The sequence below is a fragment of the Thermobia domestica genome, chromosome 13 (genome assembly GCF_964235325.1).
Source record: "Thermobia domestica chromosome 13, izTheDome1.hap1.1, whole genome shotgun sequence".
Classification (NCBI taxonomy): domain Eukaryota; kingdom Metazoa; phylum Arthropoda; class Insecta; order Zygentoma; family Lepismatidae; genus Thermobia; species Thermobia domestica.
In genome coordinates, this window is record NC_137466.1 from 128,950,776 (window position 1) to 128,972,103 (window position 21,328).

General features: G+C 33.2%; 1 protein-coding gene across 2 annotated transcripts in view; it reads right to left on the reverse strand.

Moving 5' to 3' along the window:
- LOC145668494 (E3 ubiquitin-protein ligase ZSWIM2-like) overlaps positions 1–21,328 on the reverse strand; it is a gene marked incomplete at its 3' end in the record, with an annotated part of 229,351 nt that overhangs the window by 125,058 nt on the left and 82,965 nt on the right. For both annotated transcript variants that reach the window (XM_081736448.1, XM_081736447.1), the window contains 1 exon segment: positions 2,031–2,286. In XM_081736448.1, coding sequence (XP_081592574.1) covers positions 2,031–2,286 — 256 coding nt within the window.

The window sequence follows — 21,328 nt, forward strand, 5'->3', positions numbered from 1 at the left end:
GCGAAAAAATAGTACAGTAGCGCACAAATACAAAGATTGTACTCCATTCTCAAAAAAGTCCGGAGTTTTTAGCTCTTTTCCTTACTGTAAAAAAACAGAAGACTTTTCCGTCTGATTTTGATCATTTTCTTATGGGAATTTGGATTATAATTATCTGTATTTATAAGAAGAAAATATCACGCACAGCGTTCAAATTGCACCTTTAAAATGAGATGCATCATATTTAGTGCGCTACTGAGACATTTTTGCGAAAGAACAAAATGAAACCGTGATTTGCCTAAAAAATGGTTGAGATCCCATGTTAAATTGAACACCAATATTCCGGCCGCTGTGGCGCACTCCTTCTCCCTCTTAATGTCCATAGAGCAAAAAAGTAAGATCTCGAATAATGGGTTTTTGATGGGATTTATAGTGCGTCCAGTAAGAGAACGTCTCTGACAGCTCACAGTGGCATTGCCACTACTCGCGTGTCAAGGTTTTTTTCGGTGCAACTGTAGTGGCAATTTAATTAATGGTATAAGACAGAGTGATTGTGGTTGGTAACACTGGTATCAAAGTAGGGGCTGCAATGTCCCACCGCATGTGGTAAGAAACGTCAGAGACCATCTCTTGTTGGCCGTGCTATAACGTCCGAGGAACTCCCTCTATTTCTCTATTACAACCATAAGTTATAGATGTACACGTGCTGAGTATTGAATTCGCATAGTTTGGAGGTCTACTGTAACTTCACACTGTGATAAGAAACCCAGTTATTAAAGTTATTTCATGTTAATATTTTGTCAAACCTCGTAGGTAAAAATTGAGGGCAAAAGACTGTTAAGATTAGACAAATATTCTAAGAACAAAATAAAGGTAGTTAGCAACTAAGCGATTTCGTCCTTTCGGTATCAACGAAGGTCTCTGTAAGTTTCCAGAAGTCCCATTTACAGCTCCAGATAGATTAGCTGCTATAAAAAGAAAGTGTAGCTTCGTGTATAATTCACGTATATTATTATGCAATACGTCTCCATACCTTTAATCAAATTATTTTTCTAAGTTTCTTCTTTTGGATGTTTAGACAAACACATATGCACACATACTTATTAATTTAATGAGCACACCTGGAGTTGGAAACATGTTGGGCCTTATGCAGAGTCGTTTTAACGTGTGATGAGTGCCATACTAAAGAATTCAACTAACATATGTTTCCTGCAGTAGTCAGGCCTTTAGTATGACGCTATTCATATGTCAAAACGACTCTGCATAAGGTGGGTTATGTCTAGTTGGGAACGGTCAGGCGGCTACCACAGCGCGGGGATGGTGGTGGTGATACGTTAGGATAAATTCCATAGTACATGAGGAGGAGGAGTACGGCAGAGTGCAGTAAACTGAGCAGACGGTGACATTGTAAAATGAACGATTTATTTTATTTCCAGAAATGGCAAATTATTCGTGTCCGGTTATCGGGTGTGAGCGTAACGAATATTGCAAGTGCATTGGGCATATAGTGAGCGGCATCATCGTACAATTAAAATGCAAGAGCTCCATCATCGTTACGTAAGAACTCCATCGTCACCTCCTACACTAATTGGTAACAGGGGATTCGTTAATGGGGTCAATCTATTAACATCTTCACGGGTAACGGTGACTTTAACTGTGGTTACCCATATCGCATGTTCTACTATTGAAACAAAGCTGTATAATTGTAGAATGCTAGGAGTTACACATCGTGCTGCTAGACGGCAGCAAACATTCTCCATCGATTCACATTACCGGACGAAATTGAAACTTCTAGGCATGATCCTCTTTGCTACTTATACTACAGTTTATTTTGATACTGAAACTTACTTGGGAACTTCTTTTTTTTTTTTTTTTTTTTTTTTGCAGCAACTACTTAATATTAGTTCGAACTAATGCAGAAAATCATAATTAAACTGAAGATATGAAAGTGACACTGAAAATTTATGATAAAATTGATATCATTGGAAATTGTTTTGGAACAAATATAGTTAAATTGCGAATTTGATAAAGAATGCCAATAAATAATTTACCTCTCGTATTGCAATTCCATGATCCATGTGTACTGCCAAAACTGGATCCGAAACAAGACATTTTCCACACATAGTAACGCTGGGACACAAAACACAACGGTAACTGTTGTCCATTGCATTTTGTGTACCACAAAATTTGCATATGACCATATGCTTTTCATCCTCAAGTATTGGTTTAAAGAAATATCGCTTGATGTCAGGGGCTGGAGCATTTCTTGCTTCTTCCAGCAAATCATTCCATGTACCAAAGTCACCTCTATAAAATAAAGAGATGTTATCATTTTCTAACACAACTTACCTATTCGCATTAGCGCTATATTTCTCTTGTAATTATATGAAGTGCTTATGATTTTATTTTAATTCCTTTTCACTTCTCTAGAAGTTTAACGTAAAATGATATATGACTATGAACGGCTAATTTGAATTATGTTTCCTGGCACGAACATTATTTTCTACATCTAGTTCTCCATTTTTTTTTTTTTTTTTTTGATTCGTTACGTTTCCAATTTCCGTTCTGAAAATACGCTATATAATATTAGATGATAAGATATTATAAAGCAATTATACTATCACTGAAAACTATGTCGTGAATACCGGAATGGTACCATGCAAATCAGATCCTGGGTGACTCATATTGACTCCTTCCTCTTTCATTATATGGAGCTGAGTCTTAAAGTCTTCACTACAGCAAAATTAAACTACAGTTAATTTTAGAGTTTTTCTCTAATATCTTCAAAACAAATAAAAAAATATTCAAAAAGCAAAAACGCAGTAAGCTAGACAATACGATTTTGCATGCGATACCGTTATTACAACTCATCTATCTGCTTTCGATTTGAAACTATAGATAAATTTAGCATTTTTTTGTGGGTTCTCTAAATAGCGACATACCAAAAGCAGATAGGTGAATTGTGGTATAGATATCACATGCAAAATCGTACTGCTTAGTTTACTACGTTTCTGCTTCTCGAATATTTTTATTTGTTTTGAAGATATTACAGAAAAACTAAAATTAGCGGTAGTTTAATTTCGCTGTAGTGCAAGAACTCCAACCTTTGCCCTCTCCTGGTAAAAATACTGAGAACGTTGTGTCTGCAAGCGTTGTGTAGAAATTAAGCAGATAGATGCAACTCTAGCTATTTATATTTATTTTCAGTTATTTCTATTTTCAAAGTATAAAATTCAACAAATTATTATAGAATTTCAGGAATAACGCTTCCAATAATCGGACTACTTGAAATATATGTTGGTCCATTGCACATTATGTAAACTAGATTAAAAATAAAACTTTTTTGTGTTTATTTTTCAGTGGACTTTAAAAGACATTCAAACTATAATCGATCTTTAAAGTTGCTACATTGGATAAACAGTTTTTTGTTTACTTCACTAGGGATGACGTTGTGTTCTAAAATCCCACCCAAATCTGACATGATATACAACATAACTTTAGCTTCCATTTCAATTATCGCACGTAAAAATTTATATCTCATTCTGTTTGTAATTGGGTATGCTATCCAACAGCTCCGATTTCTGTATGACTTCGGGGCGCCTTTTTCAAGTATGTGTCTTTCGTTGTCAGGTATCCCAGCAAAGATTTCCGATGTGAAAAAAGGCACGGGTCCTCGTGCTCCCAGAATCGGCGCCCGTGACACTATCAAGGGATATAAATGTTATGTGGTCAAGGGATAGTATAAAGGAACTTAACAATCTTTTTTTTATCCTTTCTTCGAAAAACTCATTTCGTGATTTTGTCATAATTCCCTTTCCTAACTGCTATTGCTATAGTGACAAAAGCAAAACGAAAAATAAACCCACAGTATTGACAATCAGTGAGGGAAGTGTGAATTTCCTTTAAAATTCCTTCTAACCACACACTTTCAGCATTGAAAATATCACCCGAAAACGTATTTGCTTAGAAAGTATAAATTATTTCTGTCCAACAGTTACAATGGGTACCGCAACAGCTGAAATTGTGACTTGCCTTGGTAAAAGTTTAAACGGGTTAATATAATTTGCATAAAGGTATGTGAAGTTAGTGTTAAACCAGGTGTCGACTGGGGCAGTGATGAAATGATGGCTCACGAACTTCGTGACCGTGACCTTGAAGACCTAGTGGCAATCATAGACTAATGACTGACCAGACCCAGAGACCCGAACAGACCCATGATCTAGACGGAACCGGATCGATCCATGACCAGATTGACCCAAACAGACTCATGACCCGGAGTGACCCCGTAGGACTCGGAAACGGAACATCAGTACATGGGGAGTATGTGTTAGGCTACTAACGCAAACCTAACAAACATGATTATTTCCTCTCTCATTGCTTTTTCACTGAATATATTTTTTTTCTTGTTTGTTGCTTGCGTCGGTGTCTAAGACATTGAACTGATAGATAACTACAAGGTTTATCAGACTATAAAGCGTCTGAATCACAGGAAAGATAAGCTACATGTGTCTCTTGAGAGGGATCGTCAAAGTTTAATCGATTTGTAAAGCTTGTCGTTTAGAATAGACCATATAAAATATACTGCTAAGCCCAAATAGTGTTTCGTTAAGTCTCTATGTATAGCTTGTGTTCAAAAACCTCGTATGGGGAAACGAACAAACATGAAATTATACTTGCAAAAACTTGAAATATTCAAAACAAGATATCTTGATTAAGAAATGCTACTCCGAAAATCAAACAAATGAATATTCGAGCTCGAGTAATGAACATCATTAATCAACTTTAAAATTCTGCAGAAATGCCACAGAGATGATATTTCGTCTGCTTCTGGGTTACCGGGTCTATTTAAATCACTGGATTGGTCTGGATCAGCGAGTCAGACCGGTTCTGAGAAGCAAAATGCAGATCCGGATGGCACGGTTAAAAGCCGTGACCCAAGTGACCCGGTGACTCATGACTCATTCCATCACTGCCGCATTAATGACCTTCTCACTATTCGTAAAATGTCTATCTCGAAAATTTTTTTCATACTTGGGAATAAAAAATAACGAAACGGAGCCAGATCATGTGATTACGGTAGTTGATACGTTTATTGCTTTTGGTACACAATCACTGAAAAAAAGAAGCAACAAATGCATCAAATGTGGGAGATGAATTTAGAACACCTAAATGGCGAATACCTAGCACATCTTGTGCTGTTAGGGTATCTGAAACAATATTACCTAAAAGACGTACCTAGAACATGACAGATATATGTCCCAAGTGACGGCATAAAAACAAATGACCTGGCGAAACTGAGCCAGGTATATAAATGCTATATTTGTGGTACATAGTTCAAATGTCAATTAGGTGTAACAAGTACTTAAAACTGTAGGTAGCTGAAGTACATATTTAGCACATGAATATCATATGTGCGAAGTGTCGGGTACCTAAAAAGTAGCTGGGACACCTAAATGGTACATGCCTAGCACGTGCTGTTAGGATACCTTGGTGTCACTTTACTCATATGCTCAATATCATGTTACATGATGGAAATAAGCTTCCTACTAATGTTCCCCTCCCTAGCTAAGCAATTAATAGTAACAAGTCTATCTTCAAGGACAAGCTGCTCAACGTTTACAATCAATTTTGTATTTGTTCTCGTTGAGGACGACCTTCTGTTGGTTCATATATGAGTGGCTCGGAGAAAGATATTGGTATGAGCCACTCCCGATGAAATTGAATGGGTTGGGATTAGACCATAGAACATCATATAAGTAGTTTAAGTTCAGAAAAATACATGAAGATGAGTGAGGCTACTTAATTGGTATGAGTCATATTGCATTGCATTGCATGAAAATGTTGAACTTTTTTATTCGCAAGTTAAAAATTGCCGCTTACCAGTATCTTCCCCCAAGCTGCTCATATCTATATATATACGAGGGTCACTACGAAATTTTGAGATCTGAAGTAACTTACATACTTAAAATCAATTTAACACTTACATTTTCTCAAAGTATTCACCATTACACTGTACACACTTTTGCATAATCGAAAACCACTTTTGGAAGCAGTGTTGCCAGTCTTTTTCTTCAAGTGTTGAAAGTTCGTTCTCGTAAGCCACTACAGCTTCTTCAGGGCTGCAAAATCTCTTCCCACGCATGCGATCTTTGATCCTAGGGAACAGAAAAAAATCACACGGGGCTAGGTCAGGGCTATACGGCGGATGAGTCCTTAGTTTGACCTCCGTAGATTCTAAAAACTGAATTGTGATTTTGGCCGTGTGTGCGGACGCATTGTCATGATGAAGCAGGATCCCACGCAATCCAGTTCTTGGACGCCGTTTTCGAAGCTTCTGGAACACTTTTCTTAGGCAAACAGTGGTGTACCACTGAGCAGTAACAGTCCTTTGTTCTTCAAGTGGAACAGTTGCAACATGGTTAGATTTGGAGGAGAAAGTTGTGACCATCTTCTTCCCCATACTTCGCGGTCACTTCACTTTCGTGGGTGGATTTTCGTCTGGAAAGATCCAAACTATAGACTGGCGTTTATTTTCAGGATCAAATTGATAGATTCAGGTCTCATCACCAGTAACAATGTCAGAGACGCGTCGAGAATTGCCTCCATCAAATCTTGCAAGCATTTCTCCACACCATTCCACACGCATGCGCTTCTGCTGTTCAGTCAAAGTGTGAGGCACCCAACGAGATGAAACCTTCCTGAGCCGAAGATGATATGAAGAATTTTTGTTACTGCTGGCGATCCAATGTTCACTGTAGATTTAATGTCCTTGAAAGTTGTTCGAGGATTTTCTCGAATCACTTGTTTCACAGCGGCAATGTTTTCATCTGACACAGCTGTTGCCGGACGTCCAGCTCCCTCTTCATCTTTAAGCGATGTCCGGCCTCTTCTGAATTCACCAAACCACCGAAAAATCGTAGCACGGGAAGGAGCAAGGTCCTCAAATGCCTCCTGCAAATGGTAATGGCTTTGTGTCTCGTTCAAACCACTTTTGAAATCGTAAAGGATCATTGCCCGAAAATGTTCCCTTTCGAGCTCCATTCTAGACAGCCGAATACTGCTCACATCAACAAACAAGTGAAGGCGATGCGGCCACGCCGATAAGCGAGGCGAGTTGAAACTTGCTTCGCTTCTTCGCTCTGGATAACAGTACCGAACGCAATTGTTGGAATTCAAATACTGGGCCACAACAATGCGTATCTCAAAACTTTCGTAGTGACCTTCGTATCTATCTATCTATCTATCTATCTATCTATCTATCTATCTATCTATCTATCTATCTATCTATATATATATATATATATATATATATATATATATATATATATATATATATATATATATATATCCATCTATCTATCTATCTATCTATATCTATATCTATATCTATATATATATATATATATATATATATATATATATATATATATATATATATAGCTATATAATTGATTTCAAGCTATGTAGGTTTTGACAGAGTTTTCACATTCCCTTTCATCATCATCATTACATCATCTCATCATAATTATTTACTTCTGCTATTATAATTGATCTCCTTTAGCTGCAAGGAAACATTCTGAGAAAATCTAATTGATTTAATTTGTAAGTATTAGATCTTAATTAAACTTATTGACACGTTGTATAAATAGACACTACTAACATCAATGAGATACATGTTTTAACTTGACAGTAACTAAATTATTATATTTGTGTGGATAATACTGTCCTAATTTCAAAATTACAAATGGAAATTATGTCTTATGTTAATAGTTCTTTACTTTCTATATGAAAGTATTTTAGACTTCCAACTTATGCTATGCACATCTGTCTGAAGTCTTAAAGAATGGCTTTGTTCGTTCATATGCTATGCATATCTATCGGAAGTCTTAAAGAATGGCTTTGTTCGTTCATTTGTCTACAGGTGTCAGAGCAAAGACGGTAAGAGATATCAAGATACAATTTTTCAAAATGAATTCAGCGTCCTAGGTACATGGTTTATCTCCTTCGTTAATTCTCTGTTTAAACCGGAAGTGTTCAAATTAGCCATTTCCGGTTTCAATATTTTACGCTATACAACGGAAACGTTAACAGGTAGCGTGAAGAGGTTCTTTACAAGAGATTCAGTCTCTCAGGACAACGTATTATGACTATTTACCCAAAAAGAACACTCTACCCAAAAAGAAAGTGGTTCAAATTTACTATTACTTCCGGTTTCGATACTGATTTCCATACAGCAAAAACGGAAAGATATATAGAGATGCAGGTTTGTGCAATAAATTCAGGTTCCCAAGAATAAGTCCCATCTCTTCCGTTGACTTTATATTGAAATCGGAAATGGTCCAAATTAACAATTTCCGGTATCAATATTTATCACCATAGCTCAAAAAACAATTATAGATAACGACAAGTTGCTTTTTCCAATCGATCCAGGTTCTCAATACATTATCACAACCCGCTGCACTCTAGTACAATCGGAAGTGGTTAAAATTTACTACTATTTCCGGTTTTAAGACTGATTTTCATAGATCAAGAACGATAAGAGATATCAAAATGCTTCTTTTTTTGCAATTGATTCAGCTTCCAAAGTATACATTCCACCTTCTCCGTAAATCCTCTATGGAAATCGGAAGTGATTTAATCACTATAAAAAAGAAACGGTAATACTCGTAATTACGGACAAACAGTATTCTGCAACGGACACATTGTCTCAGAAGCATATGCTATCGCAACCTGTAACATTGAATGGAAATTGGAAGTGGTTGAAATTGATTAGTACTAAGCCACTTCAAATCTGAAATTCGTAGAGCAAAAATTGTAAGCGATATCGAGAAGAGTTTTTCTGCAACCGATTTACCCTCCCAAGAATAGGTTTCTTCTTCTCGTTAACCCTTTATTCAAATCAGAAGGGGTTCAAATTAATGATTTTCAGTTTCAACAATTACCGTATTAGAACAAAAACAGTAAGGAATGGTGAGTAGGTCTAATGGCTTTTTGATATGATTCAGCGTCCGAAAAAGAGGTCCTATTATTAATCTTTTTAATCAATTGCAACCAATAGTTATAGATGCCAGTAGCGGTTCGTGGTCTGTAGAAGCACCGGTTACAATGTTGTAATATCAAAGATGTGTAGGTACGCGCAAGTGTTACCTCCCCCAGCATTCTTAAGTCTTATCCAAAACATATTCAGGAAATATGAAGAGGAAAGTCCTTTTAAGCTCTATTTGTATATTTATTGATTGAAGTGTATTCTCTAATATTGGTTTAATATAAGCTTTTTCTTTTTTTTTAAACAACCACTATCATTGTATGGTTATACACTATTTATATACAAAACTTCTTCACTCATGTCATTGAACAAGAGATAAATCGAATATATAGCATGTGCTGTAAGCCATGAATGATATCGTTAACCCGAAAAGAAGAAAATAGCAAGAAAATTGCATATATTCATGCACGCAGTTAAACAAAATTATTTAATTAAGTAAACTATGCATTATTTTAAAATGGAAGGTCTTTCTTCGTTCTTTTCGAGCTTTAAATTTTTCTATTACTTTATTGAAATCTGAAATGCTGCTCGCCAAGTTTTTCTGAATAGAAAGCATCACTACCGCAAATATTTTCTGCTTATTTTCTTTAGGGTATAGAAACACCTCTCTTCTTCGACAATATGCATTTTGTTAGCATTTTTTGTATGAATATAAGGGACAGAGTCCATTTTCAGTAATTACGTATCTTTATCTGCTGTTCTACTATAAAGAAGCATGAAATCTAAGATTTTTTTCCTTCGAAAATGAAAAAAAAAAATAATATTAGTTTAAGATTCAGCAATTTAGGCTAAAGAAGACAGATGAGTATTGAAAGTGAATGATTTGAGATTATTTTTTATGCTCTCCGCCGAAAATCGAACACGGGAGTAGTTGCAGACAAAGTCCTACACATCAAACGATACCGCCTTAATGGATGTTACTAGTTATACTGTTAGGTCATTAGGCCGTTGTCAGATGGTTGGGTTAGGTCATTAGGGTTTGATGACCTGCTTACGTGTGTTGGAAAGTTGTTATATTTTTGTTTTTAGTTGTGATGACATGTCTGTATTGTTGGAAAAGGTCATGTGGTCTTTTTTGAGTGTGTATGCGTGTCTCTAGAGACTCTATACTGGTTATTTTTAAAAATAATAATGGAAATTTGAATTGGTTTGATTTGAATTAAATCCATATTTTTATTGGTTCATTTGCTTAGCAAATTCAAAAGAGAAACTTGTTTCGAACAATATGTGAGAGAGAATAAAAAGATATTTTCCTAATATATTTTATGGATTGATTTCTATTTTTATTGGTGGAAACCATTTTATTAGAAGGTGAGAACATTTATAATGTGTGATACGCACTGGGATCGAACCCGGGACCCTTATTATTGGAGCTGAATACTGTATGATGGGAGGGAAATATTTATTCATACGTGACTTTTTTTTTAAATTTGTTGGTTTGTATGCATAGCATACTCGGTGAGCGTGGTAAAACTTCGTGTACGGTATGATACACTATGATGGTACATATACAGAGCGTGGTTTCCGTACGTCTGTTGCTGATGAACTTAAGACATGAACTGAACTTTTCGCGCGCTTTTGGAAACCCGGTTGGGTAAGAGTGATGATGTGTACTTGCAGGTCGTTGCTAAAACTTGAATTTTAATACAAAGGAAGACCGTTGACACGTTTGGTAAACATTACAGAATACCGCCAGACTGATAGAAATAACTTTGGCACCGCGGTAGGTGAACAAAAGGAAGATTACGGACGTGGGAGATAAGCATTACAGGTTGGAGACAGACAGACAGACTAATAGAAATAACTTTGGTGTCGTGGTAGATGAACAAAAGACATTGTCGGTGAAAACATAAAAGAAAGATTGCACATGTAAAACATCAGAAATTGGGGACAAACTAATAGAAATAACTTTGGTGATGTCGGTGAAAACATAAAAGAAAGATTGGGCACGCGGAAGATAAACATCACAGGTTGGAGACAGACTAATAAAAAACAAGTTTTATGATTGTTAATAATGAATACAAAGAAAGTTGTATATTACGAATGGTAAAACATATGAGGTTATTGAACGCGAATGCAAAAAGAACATTCACCTATTGAATGATGATCATGTTGAAACATGAAGGGATGTTAAATACGATTGCAATAGAAGATTGTTATATTATTGTAATAATAATGAATGAATGAATGCAAATACAAAGATAGTTTGTGGTATCCGTTATTTTACGTGGACAATATGCTGGTGTATGTAGGGACATGAATAATAATAGAAGTTGTAAATAACAGATTTTATTTTAAAAGCATGTAAACTATTTATTTATTTACACGTGATGTATCTAAATCTGCACATAGATGACAGATGATTAAATAGTACGCCTTATGAATACCGTTGTAAAATGTGGGGAATGATTTTACCAAAGTGAAAATACCAAATGTTGATATTTTAAAAGATTATATGAGAACATGCTTTCTATTTCTATATTTATAAAAATTATATAGAGAATTGGAAAAGTATATGTGAAAATATTTTAATTGACGTGGTAGGACTGTTTGAAAAATGTTTAAAGTACCACGTGATATGATGTTTTCGATAAAGTTTTCCTTATATACTGGGTATGAAGAGAAGACTAGCATAGTATCATCATGGATTCGTCTGGCAGTATAGTACAACGAGAAATTCAACTTTGCAACGAAGTAGATTGGGATTCTATATTTGACTTTGTAGAATCTCCAAGGAAAAAGTTTAAAACTGCGAGAGATTTACCAGATATATTTATTGACGAGGAAACTCAGTATTTTTCTCCAGCTTCACCAGTATCCTCAGAAATTATTATAGAGGAAGAAATTATTGACTTAAGAGAAGATCCAGTATTAATCCCATCATCTCCTGTTGGAGTGAGGACATCTTTACCAACACTTCCAGCATCCTCGTCATTATTAGGAGTAAAAAACATTCAACCACCATCTTTAAAGTGGACACTAGATAGTAAAGAAGAAGAAGAAAGAACACCATCACCTGATTTATTTACCGCAGAAGAAGAGGAGGTGGATGGAGAAGAAGAAAGAACACCATCACCTGATTTATTTACTGAAGAAGAGGAGGAGGATGAAGAAGAAGAAGAAAGACTACCTTCACATGACTTATTTAGTGAAGGGGAGGAAGAAGAAATTTTGCGATTATTTGACGAACTGGACGAGTGTAAACCCGACACACCACATGCAAGTGTTACACCTTCACCTTCACCAGCACCACCACCACCACCACCACAAACGGAGCCCTTAGACTTATCAATGAAGAAGAAGAACGAAGAAGAAGAAAAGTGTAAGTGTACACAAGTGTTTGTGGATGAAAAGTGCATCAAAAACACTATTTTAAATTGGAACCCTAATTGTGTATTATTATGTGAGGGTTGTTTTTTTGACTGTCCGCAACAAATGTCTCACCGCTGCCTTTTTATGGACATTGAAGCTTTAGAAACAGAGACATGGTTAATTTTTATTAAAGAAAATGTGAGAAAAGAACTTTATAACATATTTCGAAACTCACATAGAATGTGTGTAAATACAATCATATTTGAAGAAGAATATTTCAAATTAATAAGAAACCCAAGATATTTGAATGAATTAGTAGATATTCTACTATCAAAGAATAAGAAATATTAATTTTCGGTGATTCTGTATATATTGTCTAACTTTTATGTAATATTATTATTATTTTGCTTGTATATTATTTTGATTGTATATATTATTATTTTCCTTGTATATTATTTTGATTGTATATATTATTATTTTCCTTGTATATTATTTGATTGTATATATTATTATTTTACTTGTATATATATAATATTACCGAAATAAATATATACGAATTTCATTTCTTGATTCTTATTTAATATTAAAACTTTCCTAAATAAAAGGTATTATTGACATTTTACAAGGTGAAACTCCTTTATGCTTTCTATCGTTTACTTTTTTTTTGGAAAAGCGTTTAAAATTGGTATTTGATGAGTGTTTTATATTTTTTTTACTAATACTTTAAAGTATTTAAAAGTTTGATGAGTATTTTACATTGACAAGTTTGCGATTTTTGAAAACATAGTTTCTTGTAGTTGCTCTTATGAGTTTCCATAGGAATTTAAATGTTCGCAGCGTAGCTGCTTTTACGACTTTCTAATTTTAAAACGAGTGTTATTTTAAATAACACGAACGAATAAAATAATCGCAGCATAGCTGCTCTAGCGAGTTTGCTTCGCAAACAAACCAATAAAATATTTAAAAAAAAAACGAGCTTAGTTAGTATTTTCGAAATTATTTGTAGGTTCACAGGGTACCTGTTCTTAGGAGTATGTTTTAGCATACAATCCAATAATTAACACGGAACTTCTAATGAAGTGATTGAACAAAAAAAAAGCAAATGAACGAATAAATAATTAATATTTCGGAACATCTTTAGTATGTTCACACGAAGTGTTCGAGTAATTTATTAGGAGCTTTTTAATATTTCGCAGGGTAGCTGCTCTTACGACTTTCTATAAGAAAGGAGAATATAAAAATAAAAAAAGCGATCCATTATTAAAATTAACCGACTTTGCAATGGCATAGGAGAATATAAAACAAAAACTCAGTAATATTATAGTATGATTTATATACTTACAAAATGCAAAAAGTTTTCACATACATGCAGAAACTAATTTTACAAATGCGAATCCTAACATGCAGAAAGTTTTTTCACATATATGTAATATAAATGTCGAAAAGTGTTTTTTCAAAAAACAAATAATTAACACCAATTTAAAAAAAAACGAGTTTGTGTAACAAACGATTTATTTTACAAGTTTACAGCGTAGCTGCTCTGAGCTTGTACACCAAGCGATCCGTAAAAAATATGAAGTGATTGAACAAAATTAAAAGTGAAAATGAAAATGCAACTTGTCAAACGTGAAAATGTAACTTGTTAAACGATAAAAAAAACTGCAAGTTACGAAAATGTAATTTTCAAAAAAAATTTTTTAGAAATGCAAGTTACGAAAATGAAAATGCAAGTTGTCAAAATGAAAATGCAAGTTCTCAAAATGAAAATGCAAGTTGTGAAAATGCAAAACCGTAAACTAAAAAATGTGAAAAGTTTTTTTCACATGCATGCAATATAAAATGCACAAACAAATTTTATGTAGGCGAATCATAACATACGGATTTTTGTTAAAGTTCTAATTTCATGAAAAAATTTTTTAAAGAATTTTTCCCTACGTATAAATTGTAAGTCATATTTGAAACATAGTTTACTTTTACACTGTAAGTGTATTGAAAAAATTTTCGCGTTGAAGTAAAATATATAAGATGTGTAAGGAAATAAATAAAACATGTAATATAAAATGAGAAAAAAATTTTATTTACAAATTTCAATAATATATATATATAGTTTACATACAGATACATTCCTTGATATATTGTTTAATACAATCTATATTTATATTAGTATATGCACAATTACATACTGGCCAATTTATTGCTGAAAGTCTTTTATCACTTGCTTTTGTTAATTTATACACATTGTTTTTATTATTATTTTGTAATTGATTACCAGAAGAGTTTTTATTTTCCATTATTACTATTTCTTATGCATATTATAATGTAAATCTTTTACTAAGAATAACTCTGTAATTAACTGAATGTTATCTTTGTTTAATAAAATGTTATATAATGTCCATGTAAATTCCCAATCATCAATTTCAGTATCACAATGCACTCTTGCAAATTCTTCATATAAATCATCAAAAGTTTGCCCGCTTACCATTGTACGCCATGCATTATAACATAACATATTATAGTCCGAAGTAATACAATCGTGTTCTTCTATTTTGCTCCTGTTTTGAAAACACCCATAACACAAAAGTTCTCGTGGTGGTTTCCAACGATCAATACACATTAATACACATTGTTCTTTTATAGAAAAAGAAGAACATTGATATTCGCAATTGTCATATGTATTTAGGAAACGACATTGGTACTCACAGTCTGGATTGTTGATACACATCTTTATCGTGCTCAAGATATGCTTCTCTTAAGTCAGAAATATGATAATCATTAAACGTGATTTCTTGATATGAATAATTAAATTTGTTTATAAGATGGGGAATAATGTTTACATCTATATATTTCACATGAATCTTTAGATAATGTTTTAATATTTGATCACGTGTTGATTTCTTGATTAGGAAATTCCACACAATAGTATTTAATTCTTCATTACTTTCACTTACACATTTATGATCAGTTTCTTTCTCACTACGATTCGCACAGCCTTCACAAAGTAATGGTTCAGAAAGTTTATATTTTTCTAGTAACTGTTTTACACAAACTTCATTTACTTCATTAGGAGTACAACCACACTTCACACCATTGAATATCAGAATATCATTAGAAATTGTATTTTGATTTACTACTACAACTTCCTCTTCAAAGGGTATTTCATTTGGGTATCTGAAATTTCGTCTATACACAGCATCGTTTATGGTAATTTCCTGTGTTGGATAAATAATCCTATATTTTTCAGCGTCTTCTTCAGGAATGTCAGGATCATTTGGATGTACAAGAATAATTTTCTTTTGTTTTTCAAGTTGAAAACGTTTTTCACGCGGTGAAATGTATTTAGATTTTACACATTCACTTTGCAATAAAGAAAGATTGGTTTCAATTTCACCTTTTCGTTTTTTATTATTATGAGATGAAGAACCAGAATTTGTTTTTTACTTTTTAACTGCGGAAACAGATTGCTTTTGACTGTACATTGTAACAACGTATCACTTCCTTTATATGATTTACTACAGCTATACGCATGCGCGCTTTTATATTATATTATGACATGCGCGAAGACCAAGTACAAGTATACATACACATCTGACATGCGCGAAGACCAAGTACAAGTATACATACACATCTGACATGCGCGAAGACCAAGTACAAGTATACATACGCATTTGACATGCGCGAAGACCAAGTACAAGTATACACATGTATCTGACAGGCGCGAAAATCTAGTACGAGTATGCGCACGCATAGAATTTATATTGTTATGTCTAAATACATCGTGAAAAGAAATAGGTGTGATTATATAGTTTTTTCATACCATTATTATTATATCATTAGAACATTTATATGTAATAATAGACATGTACGTGATTTGTTAGGGATGAAATTAATAATAATATTAACAATTTCATACTTTGTAACTCATTTACTAACACTTAGTGTTTGCTAAAGCAATCTTGGTACAAACGATATATATATTGAAAAATAAATAAATAAATAAATAAATTATGATATCAGAGAAAACAAGATTGGATTTTAATTCATGTGCTTACAAACTTAGTAATTCAGATAGTTTGTTTAAAGACTATGTGAATTCTTTCCTTCAAATGAAGCAGGAATCTTCAGGATTTCCTGTTTGGTGCAAAACCAAAGGAGACAAACAAAAATACATTAAAGAGTATCATGCCCATGAGGGCATTCAATTAAATCATAGCAATATCAGGAAGAACCCAAGATTGAGGTATATCTCCAAGATATTCCTTAATTCGCTTTATGGGAAAATGTGGACAAAGAACGGACTTGTTGCAATTCGTGATTGTATTATCTATGGGCACAACAATACGAAGTACAAAGCGTATTACCCATTGGAGATAAACATCTTATTCTTACGTATCACAATACAGAGAATAAGAACAAACCATGGAAATTTTCAAACCTTGTTCTTGTGGCATTCAATACGTTATGGGCACGGTTAAAACTGTATGACCTATTGACATTAGTAGGACCTAAAAATGTTTGTACTGTGACACGGACAGCATAATGTTTGTACAACACCGTGATGAGAAATTTTCGCTTACATTAGAGCCCTACTTGGGTGAACTAACCAACGAAGTAAAAGAGCGGTGGGAAATAGACAAATTTATAGGTTTTTATTATTATTATTATTTCATTAGAAGAATACATTATTTCGATTACAGATGACTTCTACAAATGTAAACGAACTAACTCAATTGTTAATCATGGCAAAACGTTTCGGATATGAAGCATCCGAAGTTGTTTACTACAGATGGAAAATGATAGTAGATAAATTTCATAGCAATGGGTGCATGTACGTAGTTTTGAGTAGAAACGAATTTTTTTGGAAGCGTTTGGTGAATAGTTATCATTCTAAGGGTGTGCGTGTACCCAATGAAAAATATTATCAAATGTTAACAGAGTTATTAAAACAATTTAAAGGAAGACAGGATGTTATTTTGACAAGCTGTGAAACCACTGCTGATATTTCTGATTTATACCGAACAGGGTTCTTTCGAGAGGTTGATATAAAAAATCAGGATTCTAAAAAGTTAAGCAGCATGTAAAACAGCTCACTTATTTGTTAAGGACAATGCTAAACTACTATTAGGCAAGCTTACCACGACCAAGTTTTCCTAGTTCTGGGGAACCTAAGAACTAAAATGGGTTTTTTCAAGAAGTACCTAAGATAATGGATGCATCAGAATTTGAAATAGTAAAGAGTATATCATAAACATATGTTTACTTTGGGTTAAAAGGGGCAGAAATAACCATTAAGTGTATGGAATCGAAGAAGACCAGGAAAAATAGGTACGAAATCTGTTTGATTTCGGAATGACCCATACAATAAAGGGATGTTGACAAGAACACCTATATAGGAATAACTATCGAGAGCACTACCTTAAACTTAAAACAATGTACATAACATGACGTCCTAAAAAAGGAATTGAACCCGGAGGTCCTCTTCTCCATAGTGGAAAATACCCTCAATAGCAATGAGAAAATTTTAATCGAAGGTGCATCTCCGTAAAGGAAGAGGAAAAAAAAGTGGATTGTAAGATCCACATTGTTAATCCACGCAAGGGAAGGTGTCGAACCCGTGGATCGGGCAAATATGAGGAATATACAACTCTTTTGGAAAAGTGTACCATCCCATTAAACAAGGACATATAATGTCTTTCTAAGAATATCATCCTCGAAAAGGCTAGGGCCGATCAAAAATATGAACAAATGTATAAATTAAAAAAAAATCCTAAGCGATTGTTGAAGCAGACTAAGGATTTGTGTGATGATGTTAATGTTACTATTGAGCATCGAAATGGATGTACTATTAATGATGTGAAAAAATTTCAACAATACCTGACATCCCATGTACCAAATCATTGTCTTTGAAAAGAAACTTAATAGTCGTGAATTTTATGTGATATATCCAGAAATAAAGGGTGGTAAGCAAATATATTTACTGTACAAAAGATAATTACTACCAATTAATAACTAGTGTACGTAAACTTTTGGGAGCCGAAGGTTTTTGCGAATATTGTTTGCAAAAAGTACAATAAAAAAAATCTCCAATTTATTATTATTCAGCAATATGAAGCTTGTATAAAGTCTTCATTTATTCAGCAATATGAAACATCTTTCATTAGTTTATATTGGTTTTTTTACACGATTTTTTTTTAAAAATTTGTATTGTGTTAATTAGTTTTCAACTCATTTACATAAATATTTGAAGAAATGTTTAGTATGATAGCACTGCACTGCACTACACAGTAACTATTTTTTTCTTAGATATTTACTTGAGTAAGATTTACTTGTAAGGTTCACAGAAAAAAAAGCATGGCAAATTGTGCCTTTTTACAGTTTGTACATGTAATATACCTACAGAAGAGTAACATTTTCATCCATACGTCTTCATATTTTTTCAATCACAAACACTATCACTATCACTTTGTTTTTCATTCCAGATTAAGAATTTCTTAAAATCTTTCTGCAAAAATATTTTTATCAGTTGATTAACAAATGTATCATTATGAATGGCATCATCATATATATGAAAAAACTGTTCTAATTTATTAAAAGTATTGTCGTGCATTTTTTGAAACGTATACCAAATTTCATTTTGTGTGTCCATATCCATAATAACACCTAGTACTTTTGTTTTCAATATATTTTTATGTAACAGAATACAGTCATGGTTTATTGCGTCTTTCAATCCATGTGCACACCCACTGCAAAGAAACATACTTCTTCTTTTAGATTCCCACATTTGAAAAGCATTTATTAAGCACTGAATGGTTATGTGAATATTATCGCAGAAACAGACCAATACGTTTTCAGCATTAGACATTTTTCAGTTCGACAGAGTAAACGAATTATATAATAGTTCACAACGTAGTTGCTCTTACGACTTTCTATTTTTAAAAACGAGTGTTATTTTAAATAACACGAACGAATAAAATAATCACACTGTAAGTGTTCTGAGCTTGTGTACCAAGCGAAATAATAAAAAAGATACAATCCAATAAATAAGTTGAATTTGTTACGCAAATGAACCACTAAAATAAAATAACACGAACGAACGAATAAAATAATCACACTGTAAGTGTTCGAGTAATTTATTACGAGATGATAAATTAATATGAAGTGATCAAACTAAAATAAAAAAAACACTAGCCACAAATATCTTCATTGACCACCATACAAAGAAGAAGAAATCTTTTCATCGACTACAACCAGTACAACAATATTTATATGTCGCTTTCTTAACCGCGGTATTTATACTTTTCACCGTGGGATGTAATGACATGTTTGAATTAACCAATGAAAACAGGTTTGAACAAGTTTAAGGTAAACCTCAAACTCATAGTTCCCACCCCCTATTAGTTTTAGACACTATTCTTTTATCCAAATTAACTTGAATATTTCATGTTTGCATCAGTTTTACAAGCGACAAAGTCACTCAGACCGTTTACTGCGCGTGCTTGAATTTCTATATATTCACATTGAAAGCAATAATTAGAAATCACGATACCTGAACCCCAATAGCCCCTTTGTATTTACTTGTTTTTTAATTACCCTGTTGGATTCCAACGTATCGATAAATAATAATGCTTTTTAAATCCTTTTTTAAAAATATACTTTTGGTTATTTTACATTTAAGACATGGTGGATTACTTCCTTTTGTGACAACTTTTAGCAACGAGTGGTGGTATCTTATCTACAGAATACTCAACACTTGAAAAAATTTATTACTGTTGTTATCATAAGACAATAATTATTGAACTTTCGCTAAATATGTTTACAGATAAAGTATTGCGTACAATAGGGAGAAACAAAATGCTATCGAAAATTCGCCAAATGTTAAGGATTCTTGTAGACAATCCATGTAGTAAGTTGTGAATATATGTTAAAACTGAAGCCTATATTATGTATTTGATCAGTGCTAAAAATTCCTGTGAATTTTCATTAGGCATGCTATATGTTAAAAGCATAGGAAAGAAAAAAACTAACACCAACTTTTGCAATGGCAAAGGAGAATAAACTGTTTCACAAACTTATGTTTGAAGTCTCATGAAAGTAAAATTTATTTATTTGTACAAGTAATCACTGATTTATTTCCTATTTATTTGTATTCATTTTTTCATGTCTATATGACATATATTCAAAGATCATTTACTTATTTAAACGGGTGTTTATATCAATGCGTTAGGTTATATATCTCTATTGTATTGAATTAGATTCAATCTCCCAACATGACCCTCCTCCTCTTTGCTAAACGGATAGCGTCCATGTTATCGGTGGTAACAAACCATAGTCATGTAGAAAATCATCATCATTTTATTTACACTTTTCTTCACGAACAATAACTTTGTAAGATTATATAAAATACCCATTACTGTTCAAAGGGGAGGTCAACTAAACTTAATCTAACAGCTTTTCCTATCATTTCATTTAACCATTTGTTTTTTAAAAAAAAGAAGGCCGGTAGAAGCAATTTTCAGTTCAAGTTCTTGAAAACAACCATCTTTTAGTATGTATTAATCTTACTTATTTGACACACAGTTGTTCATTAATTTTACTTATGTACTGTTCAAAACAGAAAAGATTTGTTCAAAGTTTTTCAAAGATTTGATAATAAATCTATAAGTACGTTAGCCATAGTTCACTATTGTTTTTTTATCGAGACCAAACTTTTATTCTTTCATAACAGGTCCCTCCCATGATTCACATTTAATTTTAACACTTTTGAAAATACAATTTCCTTGAGCATCCAATAAAATTATATGGATTACTATGCTGACAAAGTTTCAATGTTTAGTTTTTTCAGTGCTAGTTGGTTTCTACAGTTAGACTTTTCTTCATTAGGTATTCATTTATCAATATAGGATTATAATGGCTTAATGATAAAGCAGTCATTTTCACTGCTTAGGATTCCTGGTTCGATTACCGTTTACATCAATTATTTCATTTCTCATAGCG